Source organism: Carlito syrichta, unplaced genomic scaffold (assembly GCF_000164805.1).
Source record: "Carlito syrichta isolate Samal-C Ts95f unplaced genomic scaffold, Tarsius_syrichta-2.0.1 Scaffold305238, whole genome shotgun sequence".
In the NCBI taxonomy this organism is placed as follows: domain Eukaryota; kingdom Metazoa; phylum Chordata; class Mammalia; order Primates; family Tarsiidae; genus Carlito; species Carlito syrichta.
In genome coordinates this window covers 69,014-90,125 of record NW_007249334.1, presented here as the reverse complement: position 1 = coordinate 90,125, position 21,112 = coordinate 69,014, and the positions used below count along the sequence as shown (strand labels likewise).

Genomic DNA, 21,112 nt, shown 5'->3' with positions numbered 1-21,112 from the left:
AGTCACCATCTTAAGCATCGGGCAAGCCATATGAAATTGCTAGTAGTCATCCATTTTTATCTACAGAGATGGCCGTTCTGTATGGTTCAACCTAGTATCTACCAAGGAGGTGGTTTAAGGGTGGTACAGGGTGTCTTGGGGCCTAGGTCCTCCTCGAATGCCTCTAGGTTGTAGTGGATGGACAGAGCAAAGGAAAAGGCATGCAGCTGGAGGATAGATAGTCTGTCTCTCAGAGGTAAAACTGTGAGATGGTGGATCTATCCCCTTCCACTCGGATTCATTCAAAAATATTTGGTACCTGGACTTTATTAAAGGCTGTACTTCCCGGTTATTCCTCCTTGGGACAGTGCTGTTTGTGCTCCCTTGCAGTGGTTGTTCCTGTTGCCAGAATCGATATTCTGAACTTGTCCAGGGTGCACGTGGATTGAGTGCTGGGAGTGCTGGAATGTGAGAACCCTTGCTTGGAAAGAGAAAGCTCTGAGCCTGAAGGGGTGATAAGCCCTCCTCCTGTGGGCAGGGGAGCTTGGTCGTTCTAGGAGCACATTTCCCACGTGGTGGAAGTGTGGCCAGTGCAGGCCATGGAGAGCCATGACAGGAGCGTGGCCTGCCCCATTTATGGAGAAATTTCGTGAATGGGGCTTGAGACTCACTAGCTTCGTGTTCTTGCCCAGAAGAATTTGATGCTCGGTAGGATAGGAGGACAGTGGCCCAGTAGGATGGGGGATAGGCAGAGCATTGCTGAGGAGAAGCTGTCTGAAGGTCCAGGAGAAACTGACAAGGGAGAAGTCCAGTTCTACCCCACGTCTTTTGAGGGGAAAGCTTTGTAGACGGCAGCACCTTCTCTTTTTGCCTTTTGGATAGTCCTGTTGTTACTTTTGTGTTATCTTGTGTTAAATTTCATGTTAACATTACACTGACTAGTTTGTAGTTTTGGAGGAAATGTTAAGCCCCTGATACCAGTCAGTAGGTTTGGAAATGACCGAGTATGTGTTGCCATTTCTAGAATCTGGCCGTTCTGCCTGGGCTGGGAGCATACTGCTTAGTCTTTGAGTTAGGCTCCGATTCTCCGGCCGTGGAATAGAGCGTCCGCGAGCGCTGAGATTTTAGACCTTCCTGGAAGGCCAGCGGCACACAGCAAGCTGAGAGAACGTCTATATTTCTTACCCATCGGTATTCTCCAGAAAACTGCATTTGTTTTTTATTTTACTTCTTTTAATCCAAAGAAATGTATGCATCTTTCTCTACTGATGGGAGTATATTTTGGTGATATAGGTTGAATATCTCTTACCTGAAATGCTTGGAACTAAAGTGTTTGGGATTTCGGGGTGTTTTTTCTTTTCAGATTTTAGAGTCCTTGCATTTGCATTATCCTGGCTGAGCATCTTGAATCTGAAAATCCAAAATGCTCCAATGAACATTTCCTTTAAGTGTCACATTTCATTTTTTGGAGCATTTTGTATTTTTTTTCTTTTTTTTTTTCCTCTTGCATTTTGGATTTCGGAATGTTTTTTAAAATTTCAGATTTTGGGGTTTGGGCTACTCAACTGTTACATTTTTTTATTCAAGTATTCAATTATAGAAAATTTTTTTGTCAGAACTTTGATCACATCTCCCTACACGTAGTGTATGTACTTTGCCGTATTATAAAGCTTGTAGTTTTGGAAGTGGTGGAAGTGTGACCAGTGTAGGCCGTGGAGAGCCATGACAGGATTTTATTTGCCTGACAGAATAAAATACTCATGATGGTGCTTCTTTTGGGCTTGACTTTTTATTCACAGAATCTTATGGACAGTGTTAATTCATGTTATTTCTTAAGATTTTCCTCTTCATTTTTTATTATAAATTTAACTTGCAAAATTTTTCATTGCTAAAATTGTACTTTTTTCCTGTAGCGACATTCAAATGCATCACAGTCACTCTGTGAGATTGTTCGCCTGAGCAGAGACCAGATGTTACAAATTCAGAACAGTACAGAGCCGGACCCCCTGCTTGCCACTCTAGAAAGGTATGTCTAAAACTCTGTTCTTGTTCCCTTTTTATATTGATGCTGTTTGCTATGTTACCATCGTGAGTGATCGATAAATGTTCTTGTGTGGGAATTATGTCTCTGGAAAATAACCTTGGGTGGGTGAGAACATGGGAAAACCTGCCTCTCGCATCCCTGTAGAGATCAGTGGGGTTCTATGTAGACTTGGAACTTTGCAATTATTTGTAAGCTGGAATTCTGTAGGGCCATCGTTAGATGTGGTGGTCATATCATAACTGTAGTCACTGCTTCGTCTTTGATGAAGAAAAGTGTTGTATAAGCACTAACTTGGTCCCTTGTAGTCAGTTTTTATCTATGATAAAAACTGTATCTTTGCCACTGATGAGGAGCAGTTACCTGAACAGTTACCTCATGTTTACATAGAAAACTGCCTGGGCTTGGGGATGGGGTGCTGTTTTTGTAGACTCACACATTTCCCAGAGAATGTTTACTGTCAACATAGGCATGCATTTGACCTGCATTCAAACAGCTGAACGTTATTTTAAACAGAGAAGAATCAGCCTTCCCCCGCTGTGGGTGAGTGACTAATTGGAAAGCGTGTGTACGGCTGACATTGTTAAGTACTCATGGAAATCTTGCTTCAGTCTAGTGCTGTTGTAGTTTTTTCTTTTCTCCTCTTTTCTTTTCTTTTTTTTTTGAGTCAGAGTCTCCCTCTGTCTCCCAGACTGGAATGCAGTGGCACAATCGTGGCTACCTCAGCCTCAACCTCCTGGATTCAGGCAGTCCTTCCACCTCAGCTTTCCAAGTAGCTGGGACCACAGCCGTGCACGACCATGCCCGGCTAATTTTTTGCATTTATTGTAGATGAGGTCTTGCCAAGTTGCCCAGGCTGATCTCAAACCCCTGAACTCTGGCAGTTCTCTTACCTCTGCCTCCCAAAGTGCTGGGACTACAGGCATGAGCCACCAGGCCTGGCCACTTGTAGTTCTTTAAAATGATTTTTGTCAGCCCATGTGTATACCAAGGCTCTTCTACATCCTTTGATGTAACGACCTTGAACAAATACCCTCTTATTAAGATAAAGCATTGTATTATCTTCTTGACAAGTACAAGCAAGACAGGCCAGGAACAGATTAGAGACGGGCCCGCTTGTTTGAACCTCTGTGCTGGGGAGGTAGCTGTGGCGTGGCATAGGAAGGAACTGACCAAGTAGCAGGACTGCAAGAGAGGCTGACTTCTGGGCAGCCGACCCGAAGCTCCCTACGCTGGTAATCCTTGGCGTTACAGCTATACGCTCCTTTTAAACACATAAGACGTCTCACATTCACATGCTGGTTGGCGTATTAATTAGGTTGAGCCCTGCCAACTTGCATTTCATTTCAGCAGGGTCAAAACATTGAGTATCTCCGGTTTCATATGACTCACTGCAGTGCTGTCCCATAGCAACAGAGTAAAAGCCACATGTAATTTTAAGTGTTCATGCAGTGTTTTGGAAATCTGGTGTGTCTTTTACATGTCTTTCACACGTAGAATGTGTCCCCTCGGGTGAGTTAAGCTTTGGCTGCTCCGTGGCCACCCAGAGTGAAGGGCTCCGCTAGGCAGAGCTCCGTGCCAGCCTGCTCCCTGGCCCCTCTGCGCTCTTCGTGCCTGCAGCCCTCCCTCCACACGCTTCTTCTGGCCCAGAGGTGTGGCCTAGCCGCCAGGGCTGTGTGTGTGCTAGCTCTCATATTTCAAGCTGTGTCTTCTGTCCTGTGATCAGGCATCTGTAATTCCTGGAGTGGAGATGGGGATATACTCAGAACTGACATCCTGACGTACTAGCCGGATTAAGTTTCTTTAGCTTCATGGACCTCATGAGTCAGTGGCCCTGTGATGTCAGCAGATGACACCTTCACTGCACTTAGCAGTGGGGAGCCTTCATCTGTAATGGGGACTTCCCACAGTCCTTTTGAACATGAGGACCAACCCATCTAATATCTGACATACTCCCACGTTGTGACAGTTTTTTCTAGTGTCTGCTGATTGAGAAAATATACAGGGACAAGAGATTTCTGAATTTACTAAACTTGTATTAATCATAATAGCATCTGTATATATAGTTGATAAGTATATTATGTAATACATAGTATCTGTATATTTGATAAATTATAATTGTTATATAATGATATACAAATAAGCTGATGTCCTGACCATATATAATAGACAAATGCCTTACTTAACTCTGTATTCTGATGCCATACCACCCACAGGCCGGGCCCCACGTATATATTAACCCCACATGTATAAACGTAAGTGTAGGTTAGCACTTCAGAAAAGAGCTTGAGATGAGCCGAGGTTGAAGACAGGGATAATAAAAAAGGGTGGTAGTGGGACTGGAAAGTCTGAGAAAGTGGACTGAGGTGTCAGGTAGTGAAGGCTTAGCTTGGGAGAAGCCTGGGTCCAAATTTAGGACGTTTGGTGACTCTGGAAAATTCCAAAGTTTAAAGGTTTCTTAAAAAACTACTTGTGCTAAGATTAGACTGTGTATCTTAATTTTTGATGCTGATGATGAATTGGATTTGACACCATTTGAGCCAATTTGTTTTGTAGAAGTCTTTCCTGTGACTGTCCATTAAAAAAAAGAAAAGTAAGTCATTATCCCAGAAGTATAGATAAAGACCCTGCATGGCTTCGTGCATCTGTCAACTCATAGGACAAGTTTACTGTTCACCGAGAAACTCCTGTTTTTTTAAATGTGAAAGTGAATATATTTTCTCCTATACATGAGCATACACCATTTTATTTAAAGAAATGTGAAGGCATTCCTTTTACCCTGTTTTTCCAGTTTATTGCTCCCTGTGTTTAGTAATATTTATGTGTTTAGGTAAGACCCAGACTGTGACACAGCAGCTACTATGTTGTTGCATCCTTTTTTTTGAGTCCAGGTCTCATGCTGTTATCCTAGGCTGGAGTATAGTGGCATGATTGCAGATCACCACAGCCTCAAACTCCTGGGCACAAGCATTCCCTCAGCCTCCACCTGCCAAGTAGCTGGGACTACAGGCACACACCACCCACCATGCCCCATTTTTTGTAGAGATGAGGTCTTGATTTGTTGCCCAGGCTGATCTTGAACTCCTGGATTCAAGCAGTCCTCCCATCTTAGCCTTCCAACGTTCTGGGATTACAGGTGTGAGCCACTGCGCCCTGCTGTGTTGTTGAATCTTGACCATCACAGTTTTGCTGGCTATGATATTGTTCTTGTAGATAGTGGATTCTTGCATGGATTCGGTATACTTACCAACTGATCAAGCCGTGAAGTGCCTAGAGCTTCTGTTAGGTGTTTCTTTAGGCTCTGTGTTTATGAAAGAGTGATATTGTTCTCTGATAAGTAAGAGTACTGTGACTGAATGCGAGGATATGGGCATTTGCTGTTGCATGCTGTGTCATCATGACGTACCCTTCCACCTGGAGATAGGCTGCTATTGGAAGACCACCATTCTGCTCCAAATGTCTATGTTTCAGAGCTCATTCCAGACCCAGTATTTAGTCTATAGACTGCTGTGTGTTGAGTGACTTTCACAATACTCTTAGCTAGTGCTCTCCTAGCAATTCACTGCTGCTCTGGAAGTACTCATAAGCCTCTTCCTGCAGGGGCCCCTCTGCAGTTAGATGAGACACGAGTTTAACCTGCTTTCCCCAAATAGAAAGAGGTTCTCTCCTACTTACTGCCGTAACTTGGCAAGAGGTGGTCAAGGAGCTGGTGTACAGTCTGCAGAGCACAGCTGTACTTGGGATGACTGGCGTCTCTGCCAGGTGAACAGCCAGGGGTACCCCAGCACGTCACGCTGCAAGGGAGGTTCCATTTCTTAATTCACATGAACTCAGATAATTACTCAGATCCTAAGACACTAAGATTCTCCTTGAGAATGTCTGTATAAATGTAATGGATTTCCATCTTTGTTAATTACGCCTTTATGTCTTTGTAGGAAAACATTTATGGGTTCTAATTATCTGTTTTGAAAGCTTTCTCTCCTTTTGTGGGGTGGGTACTCTAAGTCTTCTTACCACTCTCAGCCATCACTACACGACAGCCCTGGTCCGAGTAGGGAGGTGACTTTCTGTCTTGAATCATTCGTTGGCTCTCAACAAAATTAAAAAGGCAAACAGGACCCAGGCATCCTGCTGAAGGAAAAAATGTGCGTGTGTGTTGCGGGGGTGCGGTTGTTTATAATAAATAAGATCAATCGCCTACTTTAACAAATATATAAAAGTAAAACAGGTACACCCAAGTGCGATTGAACTCTTCTCTGACATTCATCTTGTTCCGTGATGCTTTTCTCTGAAGTTGTTAAGTATTACGTGATGTTGCATTTAGCGCTTAACTATTGATTTGTTTCCCCAGACAAGAAATTATAGAGCAACTTCTAGCAAACATTTTCCACAAGGAGAAGAATGAATCAGCCATCGTTAGTGCAATCCAGATCCTGCTGACTTTACTTGAGACTCGGCGACCAACGTATGCTTTTCTTTATCTTACAAAATGAGCCATGTTTTTGCTTTAGGGTTTTTGGGGGGGGAGGTTTTTAAGGTTAAAGTGAAGTTCCTGGGAGATAGCTGTAATGGCATTCCTTTAAATTTCAGATGGTGAGTCTTTTTCTGTTGTACAAACTGTACCTTAGTTTTATATGAATGCCATACGTAGGGATGTCATTGAAAAATATAGCTTGACGAACACTATTTATTGGCAGTTTTTACACTCTAGTCATATTTGGGTTTTTGTAGTAAGGAAAATGCTACTGTAATAAATCAAGAATGCGTGAAATGGCTCCAACACAAAGCAGCTCAAGATAGTTAAAAGTAGGTGTTCTGGCCAGCAGTCTGCTTTCCTGGAGAGTTGGGTCCTCTTTGCATCTCATGGTTCTTTTCTGCGGGTACTTAAGCCGCCAGGCTGTGTTTTCTGGGTTTCACATTCGAGGGCACTGCAGTTCAGGAGGCTGTTTTAAAATGACTGGGCAGGTGGCTTGAGGCCTTAAGGATAACTTCCTGCTAAGTGTTTCATAATCAGGAGTTTAGTCTGTTTCTCCCACATGTGGCCTTCTGCCTCTGGACCAGCCATCTGTTTAATGCATGTCCTGGAAGTCTTTATAGTTTATGTCCAGTGCTAACTTCCTCATTGTCAGGGTTTCCGACTGCTCTGGGAGTATGAGAATGTGAAGAGATACGTATAAGTAAGTGGTCCAGGACTGTGTGATTTAGAGATTGTAAGTGTTTTTGTCTCTCTGTGTTGGATCCAGTCAGTAAAGCAGGGGCTTTGAGGAGCACGGAAGGTGTCTGCCCTTAGTATGGGAAGCTTGGGCTGTTGGCGGTGACAAGGTTTACTTTTAACGATCTAATTTTGGTTTCTAGCAAAATGACCAGCCTCTACTTTCCGAATTCCTAATCTCTGTTGCTGGTTTGCCAATCTTTCGTCATCCTAACAGTTAAGTCTTCCCAGACAGATCATATTTTAAATAGTATAACTAATAAGTTCTTAATCAAGTGCTTTAGGACTGTTTTGCTACTGATGCTGCAAGGTCATCACACCATCCGTTAAAGGGGTTTGAAAACACATTCGGTGTTGCTGGGAGGTTTATACGAACTACTTTGACTTGAGAAACAAATTTTTTAGAAAGCATAAAATTTTGCATATGGAGGTGGAAAATAAACCTCATAATTGTATAACTCAAATAGAGAAGATAATAATAACAGAAATAATAGGGAAATTTCTAACCGGAAGGAACTTATTCTCAAACCAGAAAGGTTTACCAAATACCAAACAAGATTAAATTTTAAAAGTAAGACTCAGATCTTAGCTTTATCCTGATTAGATTTCTGAATTCCAAGGATAAAGAGTAAATCTTCAAAGTATCTGGAGAAGAAAAAATGGGCTAGCCAGTCAGATTGCCAGGCATCTCATTTATGAAGCTAAATGACTACTGAATAAAACAGTGGGATTTTGAGCCTGAAATACACACTCCTGTTGATATATGAAGACAGAAGAAGCATTTTTGAACATATGAGAACTCAGGGTTCCATCTGTATATTGAGATAAAATTACTTGAATATGGACTTGACCAAACCCAAGCAGAAAAATAAGAATGAAGAACTTAAGGAAAGATAAGTCATGAACAAGAAATTAACAGAGATGTGAAAATATTATTGTGAAATTTAAGTGTTAATAATAAGTAATTGAAATAAGTCAAGTGTTAACAAATGGAATGAATTCGATAATTTTAACAAACCCAGGGAATGAGGAACAAGGGAGAAGTTAGTGTATATTACAGTTTTTGTTTTTTTGTTTTTAGATTGAGCGATATAGTTTATTTAGAAAGTAAATGAGAGAGAGATTCATCTCCCCAATGTAGCAGAGGGAGCCAAAGCTGTATTACAGTTCTTGTACTGGGGCAGCCAGGGTACATTCTCTTAATAGTGTCCTTCTTTATCTCAGTAAAATTATGGTTCAGTGATTTTTTTTTTTTTTTTAAATGAATGTAGTAGAGTGGTCACGTATCTCCCAAAGCATCTTAGAGGGCAAGGAGAGTAAAGAAACCCCGAGAGCTTTCAGAGACAAGAGTGATTTGCACACACCTGCAAGCCTCTCTTCACAGGAAGAGAGACCCAAGGAGGCTTCCGTCATAGGTAGGCCAGGAATGGGGCCCTAGCTCTGGGGGAAATGTGTACTGTCCCTCCAGCATCCTTCTCTGTTCTTGCCCCAACTGGACAAAACTCTCAATGCCACTGAGTAAAGGGCAGCAGCAAGCCCTTGAGTCCTAAAGACACAGGCGAAGATGGTTTGCAGCAGATGGAACCAGAGTAAGCCCTGTCTCCCATGGTAGGGCAGGAGTCACTTGGGGTCCAGACCGCTAGAGAAATCCCTAGCACTGGAACAGGGGCAGGGTCCCAAGAAGGCCCCACCCCCAAGGCCCCGGTATGCGCGACTGCCTAATGCTGAGGTGGGGCAAGACGGCATTTTCCCCATCCTGTCCCTCTCCACCAGGCCTCTAAGCACCGAGTAACAGGTGACAGCAGTTGCCGGTGGAGGAAAGGCTGGCATGGGGAAGGAGACTCCCAAGACACAGGAGCTAGCCTGCAGGGAAGCTGTACACCAAGGGAGGAGCAGACGGGAGGAAGAGCTTGGCAGGCTGGCCTTCCCTATAAATACTAAGTAACTCGAGACGAAGCTGCACCTAGAGAAATCATAGTAACAACAGAATCCAGTTCTAGCTCAGTGGCTGACTAGATTGGCTTAAACCTCCACACTAAAGACCTAGAAAAGAGACATGTTCTTTTTTGCGTAAATACTGTTTACATCAGTTTCTGCTCTCTTATACAATATGTCCACCTATCAACCAAAATTTACAAGAAACAAGATAAAAAAGAACCCCAGCAACCTCTCAGGAGAAAAAGCAGTCAGTCGAACTAGACTCAAAATGTAGAAACTGTGAGAGAATCTAAATAGGATTAATATGTTGAAGACTTATGGAAAAAAGTGGTCAGTGTGCAAACAGATAAAGCACATTAGCAGAGAGAGGGAAGTTCATAATGCTAGAAGTGAAACACACAGTAGCAGGAGTGAAGAATGCCTTTGGGCCTGTTGGCAAACTTCGACATCAATGAGAGACTCAGCCTGGGACGTTAGCAGTTACCCAGACTGAAATACAAAGAGTTAAACACAAGAGATGGTTGTGAACTGGGAAGGCCTAGACATGATGGCATGCTGCTGGAAACAAGCACAGCGTGTGTCCAAGTCTTGGTTTCTGACGCCACCCTCCAGTAAAAAGAGCCCTGGCTGCTTCTGTGACTAGGGCTTGAAATGTGCAAGACCGGTCTGGAGAAGCTTACAGTGCCAAGATGTGAGGAAATAGTCAGACTTTTTAAAAAATTAAAAACCCAAAATGATGACATCTGTCTGAGGGACTGTAGAACCAAGTGAAAGAGCCCCAGTGGTCAAAGGTGGAGTAATTTGTGTAGTAAAAATAGTATTTTATTAAAACCCAGATTATAGAACATATACTCATAAATCCATACTGATATAAGTAAATGATTAGATAGATAAATGTGGGAAAAGAGGCACATCTGTCATGTAGAAGAGTTCCAAATTGGTTATGTTGATACTCTCTCCTCAAGGAGCTGGGACGTAAGTCCCCACTCCTAAAGTGTGGGCTGCACACGTGATTTCCTTCCAAAGAACGCAGTATGGAGAAAGAGAATTAAAAGTGCAACTTTCCAGTGCTGAACTGCCAGGCCCTGCTTCAGCCCGATCCTCGGTCGGCAGCCGGGGATGTGGCGCTGTGGTGCGTGCCCTCGAGGTGCTGTGCAGGAGAGCTTTACCCACGAGGGCTTCTCTCAGAGACCCGATCCCTGAGGACAGCGTTAGAGTGTCCTCACTGAGGAACTTTCTGCAGAACACCTGACCCTGACCAGTATTCAGAACTGTCAGGGTAATCAGAAGTCTCTCACAGCCAAGGAGAGGCTAAGGAGACATGACAGCCAAATAGCATGCGATTTGGGTTAGAAAATAAGGAACTCTAAATAAAGTATGGATTTTATATGTCAATATTAGTTAGTTAATTGCGACAAATATACAACTAGTGTAATTTGTTAATTATAGGGGAAAGAAGCTATATGTGGCTTATATGGAAACTGTACTGTTTTAGCAATTTTTTCTGTGTACCTGAAATTGTTCTAATAGAGAGTTGGCAGAACATTTAGACAGAAAATCAGTAAGAATGTGGAAAGACTTAATACTGGCCGGGCTCGGTGGCTCAGCCTGTAATCCCAGTGCTTTGGGAGGCCGAGGTGAGTGGATTGCCTGAGCCTGTGGGTTCGAGACCCGCCTGGGCAACTTGGTGAGACCTCATCTCTACAATAAATCAAAAATTAGCCGGGCGTGGTAGCGCGCACCTGTAGTTCCAGCTACTTGGAAGGCTGAGGCGGAAGGATTGCCAGAGCCCAGCAGGTCGAGGTTGCAGTGGCCAGGAGAGCCACTGCACTCCATTCAGAGTGACAGAGTGAGACTCCAACTCAAAAAAAAAAAAAGACTTCAACACTAGCAAACCACTTGACCTCATTGAGACTCACAGCACACTTTCCCCTAGCAACAGCAGAGTACAACACATTGTTTTCTAGTGCACATGAAACTTTTACCAAGTGTCTTACCTCGGGCTGCTATAACAGATTACTATAGACTAGGGACTTTAAAGCACTTATTTATTAAAGTTCTGGAGACTGAGAAGTCCAGAATCAAGGCACTGTGGCAGATCCAGTGTCTGGTGAAGGCTCCCTTCCTGGTTTTCAGATGGCCGCCTTCTGACTGTAGCTTCACGTGGCAGAGAGAGGAAACACACTCTATCTCACTCTATCTCTTTTTTTTTTCTTAGAAAGCAGGATTTGTTGAGAGAACAGAAAAGCTCCCAGAGGGGAGGGGACCCAAGGGGGTTATCGCACTCTGTCTCTTCTTACAAGAACTCTAATCCCACTCATGAGGGCTCTCTCCTCATGACCTAATTACTCCCCAGTAGCCTCACTTCCTAATGCCATCATATTGGGAGTTAGGATTTCAACATATGAACTTTGGGGAGACACATTTAGTTGACAATGAGACCAGATTATCAGTCATAAAACAAATTTAAAATAATAAAGATTATGCAGCATATATAGTTAGACCATAATGCATTTAAACTAGAAATAAATAAGAAAGATTTCTAAAGTAGCCCCAGATATTTGGAAATTAACCCACTGCTGTTTAATCCAGGTATCATAGAGGAAATGCCAAGGGAAATGAGAAAGTTATTTTAAACTAATTGAGAAAGGAAACAACATGCCAGAATTTGTGGAATGCTGTAGAAGGAAAGTTTTAACATTAAATGTTTATATTAGGAAAGAAGAAAAAACATGTTTCAGTGGTCTAAGTTCCCACCTGAAAAAACCAGTAAAGGAAAAACCAACCCAAAGCCAGCAAAAGGAAAGAAGTAATATAATTAAGAGCAGAAATCAGTGGAATTGAGAAGAAAAAAGCAATACAGAAAATAATTGAAACCAAAGGCTGGTCCTTTGAAAACATCAATAAAATTGATAAACCTCTTGCCACATGGACTAGGAAAAAAGTAGAAAAGAGACAAATTACAAATAACAGGAATGAAATCACTGTTTCCTATGACATTGAAAACATACTATCAGTACTACAAGCAACACATTAAATTCAGCAGTTAGATGAGACGGACAACTTCCTTCAGGGAAAAAGGTGTCAAACACCACTCAAGAAGAAAGGTAGCATGACCAGCCTCCTAAGGAGTTGGGATTACAGACACATGCCACCCTGCCTGGCCTTTTCTGGATATTTTTGACCCGCAGTGGTTGAATCAGCAGGTATTGAATCTGTAGATACAGAGGGCTTACTGCGTTTAACAAGATTCCACAAGACCAAGAACTGAGATGTAGAATTCTTCAAGAAAATATTAGCAAATCAAATGTAACATTGTATTCTGAGGATAGTATGTCATGACTAAGTATGATTTGTCTTTGGATTATAAGACTGATTCATCCTTCACAAATCATCGCATCAACAGACATCAAATGAATGAAGAAAAAATCATATCCTTTTGTTAAATTCTTTTATGATGAAACCTTTCAGCAAATAGAAAAGAACTTGGAAACTGATAAAGCCCTCTTTTTAAAAAAAACCATAATTAACATCATTCGTAGTAGTCAAAGATGGAAATGATTTCCCCTAGAGTCTGGGAGCATGGAAAGGATATTTACCATCATCCTATTCAGGCTCACGCTGAAGGTATGAACAGGTAGGGTGAGGCAGAAAGAACAGTCAGATGATATAGCAAACTGAATCCGCTCACAGATGTCAGGATTGACTTTGTAAGACATCCTGAAGAATATACAAAACTACTATAACAAACAAGTAGTTTTAGCAGTATTGCAATACTCAAAAATCAATTGCATTTCTGTGTACTAAAAATGAACAATTGAGACATGGTCTCTGTCACCTAGGCTGGAATGCCTTAATGCCTACTCACTGTAGCTTGACCTCCTGGGTTCAGGCAATCCTCCCACCTTGACCTTGTGCTGGAGTTACAGGCATGACCCAGTGTGCCCAGCCAAAATGTTTTTTAAAGTATCATTTTCTATAGCGCAGAGAAAAAGAAACACTTATATATAAATCTTTAACAAAATGTGTCCAAGGCTTAATGCCAAAAAGTACAGAATACGATGAAATCAAAGGTGACCTAAATAAATGGAGAGAAATACTGTGCTCATGGATTAGAAGATGTAGTATTGTTATGATGTCACTTCTCCCCAGAATGATTTGTAGATTGACTGCAATTCCATTCTGAATCTTTTTTTTTTTTTTCAAGTTGGAGTCTCACTCCGTCGCCCAGACTGGAGTGCAGTGACACGCTCCCAGCCACCACAGCCTTCACCTGCTGGACTCCGCGATCCTTCCGCCTCAGTCTTCCAAGTAGTCAGAACTACAGGCATGTGCCACCACGCCCAGCTAATTTTTTATTTATTGTACAGATGAGTTCTCACCAAGTTGCCCGGGTGGGTCTCAAACCCGCAGGCTCAGGCAGTCCACTCACCTCGACCTCCCAAAGCGCTGGGATTACAGGCTGAGCTACTGAACCCGACCCCAGTCAGAATCTAAGCTGGATTTTTTGTAGACATCAACAAGCAAGTTCTAAAACTTGTATGTGAACTCAAAGCAAGTACAGTAACCACAATAGTTCTGCAAGAGAGAACAAAATCGGAGGACCCACACTCTGATTTCAAGACCTCACACATGGCTGCAGTGGTCAGAATGGTGTGGTGAAAGTGCATACATAGGTCACTGGAACAGCCGAGTCCAGAAGTGGATCTCCACATGTGTGGCACATGTGACACATGTGATGGGGCGTGGAGACAGTTCAGTGGCGAATGGGTGATGCTCCTAACAGATGGGCGTTCGGGGGCAAACAGGTGGGCCTTGCTCTGCACCTTGCAGAGTATGCAAAGTTGAACTCAGTTTGGATCCCAGAACAAGAGGGAAATCCTAGAACTATAACAGGGCTAAAAGAAACAAAGCCTTTGACAAAACACAATCCATAGAAGAAAAGGTAGCAACTCGGATGACACTGAAATTTTGAAGTTTCTGCTTTTGGAAACTCTTAGGAAAGTTAAAATACATTGTGAACTGCCAAAAAAGTATTTATAAATCCCATGTTAAAGAAGTACTTATCAGGCATATAAAGAATATACTGAGCCGGGCTCGGTGGTTCAGCCTGTAATCCCATGCCTTGAGAGGCTGAGGTGAGTGGATTTCCTGAGCCCGCAGGCTTGAGACCCGCCTGGGCAACTTGGCAAGACCTCATCAATACAATAAATTAAAAATTAGCTGGGCATGGTAGCACGCGCCTGTAGTTCCAGCTATTTGGAAGGCTGAGGCGGAAGGATCGCCGGAGACCAGCAGGTTGAGGTTGTGGTGGTCGGGAGCAGCCACTGCCCTCCAGTCTGGGCGACAGAGTGAGACTCCAACTCAGAAAAAAAAAAAGAATATACTGAAAACTTAATAACAAGATAAACAACCCAGTTTTAAGTGCAGAAGATTTGAACAGACATTTAAAGCGTCATGGTAAGCTGGACACAGTGGCTCATGCCTGTAATCCTGGCACTTAGGGAGGTGGAGGCAAGATTACCTGAGCCCAGGGGTTCAAGACCAGCCTGGGCAACTTGATAAGACCTGGTCTCTACAATAAATTAAAAAATTAACCAGGCGTGATGGTGCATGCCTGTAGCGCCAGCTGCTTGGAAGGCTGAGATGAAAGAATTGCAAGTTGAGGCTGCAGTGGGTGTTATCGTGCCACTGCACTCCAGCCTGGGTGACAGAGTGATGCTCTGATTAAAAAAAAAAAAGTAAAAAGAATCAAAGATAGCAAATAAATACACTAAAATATAGCCAAATCCTTTGTCATTATTATTGAAATTCTAGTTAAAACAACATTGAGATAACAGCACATAACTTTTGAACAACTTATATTTGTTTCCTGTGACTATAAACATTACCAAACAATTTGCAACTTAAAACAGCAGTAAATTTCTCAGCCATTTGGGGGAATCACTTGAGACCAGCTTGGGCAACATAGTGAGACCCTATTGCAATTTTAAAAATTAGCCAAGTGTGGTGGCACACACCTGTAGTCCCACCTACTCTGGAGGCTGAGGTGGGAGGATTGCTTGAGCCCAGGAGTTGGATGCTATTAAGCTATGAGGGTGCCATTGCACTCCGGCCTGGGCAACAGAGTGAGACCCCCGTCTCTTAAAAAACAAAACATGGCCGGGTGCTCTGTCTCACACCTATAATCCCAGCACTTTGGGTGGCCAAGGTGAAAGGATTGCCTGAGCTCACAGGTTCCAGACCAGCCTGGGCAACTTGGCGAGATCTCATCTTTACAATAAATAAATAAATAAATAAAACAGAACCAAACACAAAACAGTAATTTATCCTCTTACAGTTCTGAGTACCAGGAGTCCAAGGTCAAGGTGTCGGCAGTGGTGTTAAGGGAGAAGCGTCCTTGTCTCTTGTAGCTTCTAGTGGCTGTTGAACTCCTTGCCTTGCGCCTGCCTCTCTCTCTCATCTTTCCATTGCCTTTGCCTCTGTGTGTCTGTCTCTTTCTTCTTCTGTCTTCCAGTGGCATTTGGGATGGCATTTAGGGCCCACCTGGACCATCCAGGGTCATCTTTCATCTCAAGACCTTTAATTCAAAACATCTTTTTCCAAGCAAGGTGATGTTTGCAGGCTCTGGACGTAGACAAATCTTCTGGCGGAATGTCTGATTGAGCCCATGGCACAGCTAAAGCAAACAAATAGACAACACCCAGTGCAGGTGACCTCGCGGAGCAACTGACAGTCACATGTTACTATTGCGAGTGCAGCATGTTAGAACCCCTTGGTAGGACCACTTGTCAGTTCTTATGAAGTTAAACAGACACGTGTCGTATCACCGAGCAGTCGCACTTTCAGTATTTACTAAGTGAAATGAAGAGTCTGTGCCACATGAAACTTGCACGTGAATGTTGGTCAGCTTTACTCATACTGCCAACAACTGTAAACAACCATACGACATCTTATTGGTGAAGGGACGCTGCAGTGCGCTACGGTGCACGGCTTAGCCGCTCGGAGAAGACATATTATGCCTACACCTGCTGCTTTATGCGAAAGTAAATTCTACCGGAATTGAGCTTAAAATACGAGGAGAACAAATGCGCAGATGCTGGGAATGATGGGGTTATGAAGAACTTCGTAGTATGGCTGTGTGGACGGAAACTATAATGAAGAAAGCTAAGTTTAGTCACATAAATTATTAAAGCCACAATTCATTTAGAAAGTACTTTAATAAAAGCGAGCTTTCTCTTCCCTTTTTTCCAGTAGCTGGGTTTCCGAATGCTATTACATGTAGCTGTCAGATCTTGGCATCACGTGTGTAGAACATTTTCAGTAGTCATAACAATAGGCACTGCATGGTAGGCAGCGTCCTCGGTCCTTTGCGTTAGCGTGATCCTCACAGCAGGTCCTAGAGAGACATCCTGGACTATCCTCATTTCCATGTTAGAGGAAAGAGGTGGTCAGTGAAGCAGCCTAGACTTGGGCTCGTGCAGTCTCACTCCAGCCAAGTATATTAGCCGCCTCTTTTGTTGCTGCTGTGAAGCTGACACACCACTTTCAAGCATACCTTTTTGTTTTTGTTTTGAGTCAGAGTCACTTCATCGCTCGGGCTGGAGTGCAGAGGCACACTCACGGCCACCCCAGCGTTGACCTGCTGGGCTCAGGCGGTCCTTCCGCCTCAGCCTTCCAAGTAGCTGGAACTACAGGTGCGTGCTACTACACCCGGCTAATTTTTTTTTTTTTAATTGTAGAGATGAGGTCTCGCCAAATTGCCCAGGCTGGTCTTGAGCCTTCCGGCTCAGGCAGTCCATTCGCCATGGCCTCCCAAAGTGCTAGAGTGACAGACTGAGCCACCGAGCCCGGCCTCCAACATATCTTTTAGTTTGAGCTTCTTGCCTCTGTCCTCAGGCCTTTGCCCCGATGTCCTTTCTCCCTTCCGGACGCTGTCCTGCCTTCATTTGAGAACACTGTCCCGGATGCTGTCCTGCCTTCATTTGAGAACACTGTTCCCATGTAGTTACTGGCATCGGTTGGAATTTGGGAGTCTCTTTCCACCTGTAATTGCTTTCCTGAAAGGAGTAGTTGTAATGAGAATAGATTGAGCCTTATGTACAAGAACAATTTAATCCTTTAAAATAGGAAACAATGCTGATTACTCCAGAAAAACCGTGTAACAGGTACAGTCCTGGCTGTTAATAACAGCCCCAGCACAGTGTGCCTTACGATGCAGGGATTGGGTCTCCTTTTGCTTTCCGCATGTCCTGATCAGTTAGCGACTTGCTGTGGGTATAATAGTAACAAGGAATTTGAAGGTCTAGTATGAGGAAAAAATCGCATGGAGTTTCTCACTTGACACCTTAGCCATTGGTAGGTAACACTGACTGGTCCCCACCGATGTCATATTTCACCCTCTTCTGCCTTGCTGTGCTTTCTTCCTGTCCCTCCTCGCAGCCAGAAATGTTGGTGTGATCATTCTATTGATCACTCCATAGTTATGTAATCACTAAGAATAGGTGGACATTGTTGGTACTGTCAATGATTATTTCTGGAACTATAATAACTAAAATCACCTTTGTTTCAAGATTTGAAGGCCACATAGAGATGTGCCCACCGGGCATGAGTCATTCAGCTTGTTCTGTCAACAAGAGTGTTCTAGAAGCCATCAGAGGAAGACTTGGATCTTTTCATGAACTCCTGCTTGAGCCACCCAAGGTAGGAGAGTTCTCCTAAGTGTGGTTGGCTAGCCAGTAATTTGGTTTAAGTCTTTGTTCGAAAGTTTCTGCACCTTGGCGGTAACAGGATTGACTATGGCCTGCATGCACAGGTACAGATGTGTTGAAAAGGCACACTGCTGGTTGTTTCTACTGTTTTTGAGCAGAGAAGGTGGTCGGATTGAACAAATATCTGCTTAGGCAACTCAGCTTGGGTACTTGTATGCCAATATAATAACAAGAAATAGTCAACTGAAGCTTCGGTGTACAGCATGGAAGGAATGACATGGGGGTTAGTTCTTCAGGTCAGAGCATCCTGTGCTGATTTTAAGATAACCGCTGACTCAGTGGAGACCTGCCTAAGAGACTGGCAGCAGTTCATGAAGGGTTCTTTCGTTTTACCCCACACCCCTTGAGTTGGTGCAGAGATTTTGACTAGGGTAAGAGTTAGCCTCTGTTGGAGTCTGGTGAAGAATTCGTTCCGTGAGCATTCTGCTCCCAGCCCCTGTTTTTACGCTTGGCTTTTTCTTCTGCCCTGTATCAGTGCATCCAGTGTCCTGTCTTTGTGACTGTCTGCTGTATGAGTTACTAGGAACATAGAATGCAAGTTTCTAAATTAGATCTTCTCTATTTAACCCCTTGGGGGAAGGAGGAGCTTCTGTCTGTAACCGGGATGCGTGGCTCAGCCCCAGGCCATCTTTTGGTGCCTGACACTGTCAGTGAGCAAGCAGGGCACCTCTGCTGCCCTCAGAGCTCATCTCATCCTTCAGCGACTGTCCCAGCCTGTCTTCTCGTCTGCGTTCAGCCTGTGTTGGGTGCGGACCACAGTGTGGGCGCCCCTCGGGACAGTGCCTCTGGTGGTGTTTGAGTGGCACCCATCGTGCCGGTCCTGGAAAGAAGTACAGAAGAGAGAATCACAGGTGGGAGAAGGATCAAGAGAAGCACCTGTGTGGGAAGAGCCCTCCTGCGCCTGAGGCGGCTACACGTGTTTCCAGGAAGACAGACGGGGCATCGCTTTTTTACTCCTAGGAGTGAGTGAGCTGAGTCTGTACCTGATTTTACTGTATGATGGTGTGTGAGTAGACCTGTGGAACTTTGTTGTTGTTTTTTCTTTTTTGTTTTTTGTGGGGTTTTTTGAGTTGGGGTCTCACTCTGTTGCCAAGACTGGAGTGCAGTGGCACAATCATGGCTCACTGCAGCCTCGACCTCCTGGACTCAAGCAATCCTCCCACCTCAGCCTCTCATGTAGCTGGGACTGCAACGCACACTACCGCACATGGCTGACTTTTTAATTTGTTTGTAGATGAGGTCTTGCCGTGTTGCCTGGGCTGGCCATGAAATGCTTTTAAAAGTCTGTCAACGAGTGCTGTCTTACAAGGAGTAAAACTCGGAGCGTTACAGTTCCTTGGGGCCTCAGGAAGAGAGGAAGGAGGGCGGGTCCTGATGCCGAAGAACTCAGCCAGCCAGGGCAGCTAGCTGGCGGCTGTGATGTGTCACCCTTTCCTGCCTGACTTCCCGGCTCCTGAAGCGGTCTGCTGCTTTTGTGTCTTCACACCGTAGAAGCTCCCTTTTATGGGCAAGAACAGGTTTAGGTTGATCACGTTTCAGGACTGTGATCCAGAGACAACTTCTGCATTTGTATTTTTAATCACAGATTTGGCAAAGGCTGAGGATTGTTTTCTAGAAACACTTGTACCTTCTTTTAGTTTATTAGCGTTCTGGTCCGTTTTTGAATTTTCTGCTTTTCGTTCTGATTGTCTTCTGTAGCTTTCTGTTTTCTTCCTTGAACAGTTTGAAGTGTTGGGGCATGGGGACATTTGGTTTCTTACAAAACTTACAGTCTAGGGAGACTACGTGGGTTTTTTTCCTGCTTGGTTGTTTCATCCTATCTTAAGGATATCAGTAGTAGTGTCAGAGCTTCTCTCAGTGTAGAATTCAGGCCAGATTGCTTGCAGGGCTAGTTAACCAGAATTATGTCTTAGCACATGCACCTTGTGTTTGCTTGTTTATTTAACTCGACTTAACTGGAACACTTTCTCTTCCTCAGAAAAGTGTGATGAAGACCACATGGGGTGTGCTAGACCCCCCTGTGGGGAACACCCGGTTGAATGTGATTAGGTTGATATCCAGCCTGCTTCAAACCAACACCCGCAGTATAAATGGGGACCTTATGGAGCTGAATAGCATTGGCGTCATATTGGTGAGATCCCCCCCCGCAGATATTTTAATTTCCCGTTAATATTTTGTGGATGTCTGACTCCAGTTACAGCCTTAGAAATGTGTGATACATGTCAGTGACCTTTCTTGGTCCAAGCATAAACAGTTTTTGCCTTGCTTTTACCATAAATTTTGAATGCTTATAATTGTTCAGTAGTCACTGTTGTGTGCGTAAATGACTATAATATAATACAGGATTTCAAAGGTGATGAGGGCACAGGCCCGACCCTTGAGCTCAGGCTCCCACGGACAGTGCTTGCTGGTGCAGCGTTGCCTCTGTTCCAGATCAGCAAGGGACAAACCTTTATCTTCCTTCCACTGGGATGTGTTTTTGTAATGTATCCGAGGCGTTGTGGTCTCTGTTTGCATCTGGGTTCCTCCCTGGGACAGCTGTTACTCCACTTACCCATGGGAGGGAAAGGAAAAGTCCAGGAGTCATTGAGGCTCCCGGGTCCTGAGTTCTCCATGCCAGGGTTTGTGCTTGGACCCCACGGGCCCAGCTCTGGACCTGCGTTCCCCATCCTACCACTCACGGCACAGGAGGCGTGAGGGTGAACACCCAGCAGGTTTCACAGGACATCTGGTCACATCATACGTGTGGGGGAGACCTGGGGGTTTACAAAGGAGGAGTTTGCTCACCTCGAGACGCATTGCGTGCTCATCTTACACGTACTGCTTGCGATGCGGGCATCAAATCCCCGTGTGTGAGCGGGCATCTGTTCTTCAGGTCATGCCAGAGAGGGGAGACGGTCCCTGGTAGGAAGGGCGAGGCCAGGACTTGGGTTTGCCTGATCCCCAACCTGTGTGTGCTTCCTGAGGTGCACCTCGGCCCCCTCCCCGCAAGGCCATCCTCACTAGGGTTCAGCTCGGGGTTGAGCCCACGTGGCACATGGCAGAAAGGAGCAGTCTGGGAAAAGAAGAAAGCGGAAAGGGTTGCAGCTTCTTTTTTTTTTTTGAGTTGGAGTCTCACTCTGTCACCCAGACTGGAGTGCAGTGGCCTCTCCCGGCCACCGCAGCCTCGAC

At 44.2% G+C, this 21,112-nt stretch overlaps 1 protein-coding gene across 5 annotated transcripts in view; it reads left to right on the top strand.

Annotated features, from left to right (window-relative positions):
• PPP6R3 (protein phosphatase 6 regulatory subunit 3) overlaps positions 1-21,112 on the top strand; it is a 99,324-nt gene that overhangs the window by 31,076 nt on the left and 47,136 nt on the right. For all 5 annotated transcript variants that reach the window (XM_021714110.1, XM_021714111.1, XM_021714114.1 and 2 more), the window contains exons 6-9: positions 1,893-2,005; positions 6,372-6,485; positions 17,744-17,873; positions 19,920-20,072. In XM_021714110.1, coding sequence (XP_021569785.1) covers positions 1,893-2,005; positions 6,372-6,485; positions 17,744-17,873; positions 19,920-20,072 — 510 coding nt within the window. The remainder of the gene's footprint in view (positions 1-1,892; positions 2,006-6,371; positions 6,486-17,743; positions 17,874-19,919; positions 20,073-21,112) is intronic.